This window comes from Plasmodium reichenowi, chromosome 11 (assembly GCF_001601855.1).
Source record: "Plasmodium reichenowi strain SY57 chromosome 11, whole genome shotgun sequence".
NCBI lineage: Eukaryota > Apicomplexa > Aconoidasida > Haemosporida > Plasmodiidae > Plasmodium > Plasmodium reichenowi.
In genome coordinates, this window is record NC_033656.1 from 1,826,112 (window position 1) to 1,827,142 (window position 1,031).

General features: G+C 14.0%; 1 protein-coding gene across 1 annotated transcript; it reads right to left on the reverse strand.

Moving 5' to 3' along the window:
• Window positions 1-681: 681 nt before the first annotated feature.
• PRSY57_1147300 (putative exported protein) lies at window positions 682-1,031 on the reverse strand (the record flags this gene model as incomplete). The annotated part of the gene is made up of 1 exon (XM_020115010.1): window positions 682-1,031. A coding segment is annotated over one exon (350 nt), but the record flags the coding sequence as incomplete, so codon positions are not given.

Genomic DNA, 1,031 nt, shown 5'->3' on the forward strand with positions numbered 1-1,031 from the left:
AAAAAAAAAAGAAAAGAAAAAAAAAAAAAAGAAAAAAAAAAAAAAAAAAAAAAAAAAAAAAAAAAAAAAAAAAAAAAAAAAAAAAAAAAAAAAAAAAAAAAATATATTTTAATAAACTTTAAATGATAAATATTAAAAATATATATTATAAAAAATTATGATTTTTTTCATCATAAAATATAATATTTATTTCTTGTTATAATATAAAACATTCTTTTTCATCAGGGCTCCATGTGTGATGATTATATATATAATTTTATAAAAATCTGTTGTAATACATTAATTAAAAATTTGTTTTAAAAACTATTTTTTATATTTAATTTAATTTTTTTTTTTTTTTATTCATGTACAATGTTTCAATTGTATATTTTGTTATATATATATATATATATATATTTGTTAATACATATAATCCACTTAATTATTAAATAATTAAATATTTTTATGTAATTCAAATTTTATAGGTAATATTAAATTTAAATTTTTTTTAATTTTTACATAAACAATAATATGATTATATTAAAATAATATTGAAATATTAATAAATGTTCAAATTAAATATTTCTATAGAATTTAATATTAATAAAAAAATAAGAATATATTATCAGTGTAAAAAGTTACAATTATGAATAATTCCTTTAGTATTCACTAATAATAAGGATTTTTTTTTTTTTTAAATTATTACATGAAGGGAAATATAGAATATAAACACAAATATAATTCAGAGTATTTTAAGGATTCTATCCTTTTTTTATCATAAAGAATATTTTGAAAATTAATTTTAGATTTTTCATCTTCTTCTTTATTTATATAAACATCTATAATTTTCGATAATTTATTTTTCTCATGTTCAATGTTACTATATATATATTGCTTAACGAGATCTAGAAGTTTTTCTTTTTCTTTATATGTTATATCCATATATCTAATTAGATATGAAATATATTTAAGTCTCATGAGTTTTTCACTTCCGTTGCAGGTTTCCTTTAAGTAATTAACATAATTATTTATTGCTAATGCTCTTTCATCTG